The sequence below is a fragment of the Corythoichthys intestinalis genome, chromosome 17 (assembly GCF_030265065.1).
Source record: "Corythoichthys intestinalis isolate RoL2023-P3 chromosome 17, ASM3026506v1, whole genome shotgun sequence".
NCBI classification, from domain to species: Eukaryota; Metazoa; Chordata; class Actinopteri; order Syngnathiformes; family Syngnathidae; genus Corythoichthys; species Corythoichthys intestinalis.
In genome coordinates this window covers 46,811,335-46,813,979 of record NC_080411.1, presented here as the reverse complement: position 1 = coordinate 46,813,979, position 2,645 = coordinate 46,811,335, and the positions used below count along the sequence as shown (strand labels likewise).

The window sequence follows — 2,645 nt, the reverse complement described above, 5'->3', positions numbered from 1 at the left end:
TCCCAGCCATTGAACAGAGTGCCAGCTCTACACCCTCGGGGGATCCTCGAGGGTGCATGGAAATTCGCTCAACCAGTCTTCATGTGTTTTGTGTGTTTGGAGAAGGCGTTCGACCGTGTGCCTGTGTGAATACAAGCGGACGAAATGAGTTTCCTCCGCAGGATGTCTGGGCTCTCCCTTAGAGACAGGGTGAGAAGTTCGGTCATCCGGGAGGGACTCTGTGTCGAGCCGCTACTCCTCCGCGTTGAGAGGAGCCAATATAGTTGGCTCGGGCATCTGGTTCGGATGCCTCCTGGAAGCCTCGCAGGGGAGGTGTTCCAGGTATGTCCCACCGGCAGGAGGCCCTGGGGACGACCCAGGACACGCTGGAGAGACCATGTCTCTCGGCTAGCCTGGAAACTCCTTGGGATCCCGCCGGAGGAGCTGGTTGAAGTGGCTGGGGAGAGGAAGGTCTGGACTTCCCTGCTAAAGCTGCTGCCCCCGCGACCCGACCCCAGATTAAGAGGCAGATGATGGGTGGGTGGGTGAAGGATGGATGGATGGATGGATGGATGGATGGATGGATGGATGGATGGATGGATGGATGGATGGATGGATGGCATTACTGTTTCTGAGAGTAATATGAAATGTGTAATATATTACTTTTTAAAGTAATTAACCGCTACACTGCTAGTGTGGCCATATGTCTCAAATCTGCTGAGTTGAGTGTGTATAGAACTGTAAAAAAAAAACATGATACAGCATTTGACTGAAGACCAACTTTAATTTTGTTAAGCCAATATCCATTAGTTTGTTTTTGTAAATGACTTTTTCAAATGTATTGCCAGAAATGGTCGATTATTACTTTTACAAGTTTCAAGTTACAAATGTTAATTCTTTTGAAGCTCGGACACTGTGTAAAACGTAAAAACAGAATTCAATAATATGCACATTTGTATTAAATACACCACAAAGACAAGATACTATTTTTTAGCAGTTTGAGCATTGTTATCATTTACAATTTAAATAGCATCCCGTTTGACAAAATGCGGTTTGTATTTTTGTCATCATTGCAGATTTTCTTTATCAAACAGGAAGACACCAAAGATTTTGACCACACCTTTGACTTAACATGTTCTCATCAGGGTGACATGAGCACCGTTAGTTTTATAAGGAGACCCTGCTACACAGTAGCGCAACTTTATTTGCCTGCCTGTGTACTGAAAGAAGCTTGCAATTCCTCCACAACTGCTCTATAGGCAGTAGATCTAGGCTAGATATGCCTTATAATGTGTTGGTTGATGTCTTTGCAACAGGAAGTGTAAGCCACGCCCACTCAGCTACAAGTGAGTGTTCACGCAGACTATGAGCAGAAAGATGAATTCTGCACACGTGTGGGTGCTGATGGCTGCTTTGAGCCTTGGTAAGATGAGTGAAGGTCATTGTTACTTTCAACTGATGTCTAAAACCTTAAATGCTCTCTTACAGGAAATAGTGAGCAAAGGGTAAACCAGCCGACAGGGGATGTGCACGATGTGGAGGGCGCGACAGTGACGCTGGACTGTAGCTACAATAGCTTACAGGGCAACGATTATGTTTTCTGGTATAAACTGGAAGGAAACGCAGCACCCGACTTTGTTTTGAGCGTCTCTCAGTATGGTCATCCCAAGTATGGGGATAAGTACTCCGACAGGTTAAACTCCAGCATAAATGCCAGTGCCCGGCGAGCTCCTCTGCATATCAAGTGGTTAAAGCAGAACGACTCAGCAATCTTCTTCTGTGCCCTGCAGCCCACACTGACACATCCACTTCTGTGCCAGTACAAAAACACCTGCATCCGATCCAGAGGTCACATGGAAGGTGCCGTTCACTGTGACAACTCACAAGAATAAATAAAAATACAAAACCTTAAAACTGAAGTAAGTAATAAATGTTTGAAATTGTATTAGTTTTTCTCAGTCGCATTGGTACATTTCTCAGGTCAGAATTGACATTTTCAAAACTACTCCTTCAATCTTAATAATATTGTGTCACTTGTGCAAATCAAATGCATTGCTAACATCCATGCAAACAGTCTGTACGATTCTCCGATGTTTCCGACATTATCTGTTGTTTATGTCCCATTGCTCAAAATGTATTTTATATTTTATACGTGTCTCTATTGAATGGTCGTACCCCCCCCCCCCCCCCCCAAAATGTAGGCATTAGTTCATTGCAAGTCTTAAAATGGAAAATGGCTGCACATGTTGTCATTGTATGTCAAGCATGTTGAGGTTTTCATGGCTATTTTCGAAATCTGTTCGGAAGTGGTAAATTGCTTTCAGGTGAATCTTGACTCTTGACTTCCTTGACGTTTTTATGGCTATTTTCGAAATCTGTTAGGAAGTGGTAAATTGCTCTCAGGTGAATCTTGACTCATGACTTGCTTGACCGAAGTGAAGAGAATATTAGATCAACCAGTTCTCTCTCTCTCACTCAAAAAAGACCAGTTTGAAATGCCGCATCCATCTGCCATCATCAGAACATGGGATTACAACATAAAGAAATGGCTAAGAGTCGCCACAACCAAAATAGTTTTGTATTTTATTGACTCAATGGCATTGGGTAAAAATGCAATCAGGGACCTGAAAAGCTCTGAAGCAGCCAGTTGAATGTATCCTTAATTC

The 2,645-nt window shown here is 43.6% G+C and overlaps 1 gene segment (V, D, J or C); it reads left to right on the top strand.

Annotated features, from left to right (window-relative positions):
- The first annotated feature begins 1,356 nt into the window (after positions 1-1,356).
- On the top strand, positions 1,357-1,871 carry LOC130905214 (T cell receptor alpha variable 38-1-like). The segment is given in 2 exon segments: positions 1,357-1,402; positions 1,468-1,871. Coding segments are annotated over 2 exon segments (450 nt in total).
- The last annotated feature ends 774 nt before the right edge of the window (positions 1,872-2,645 follow it).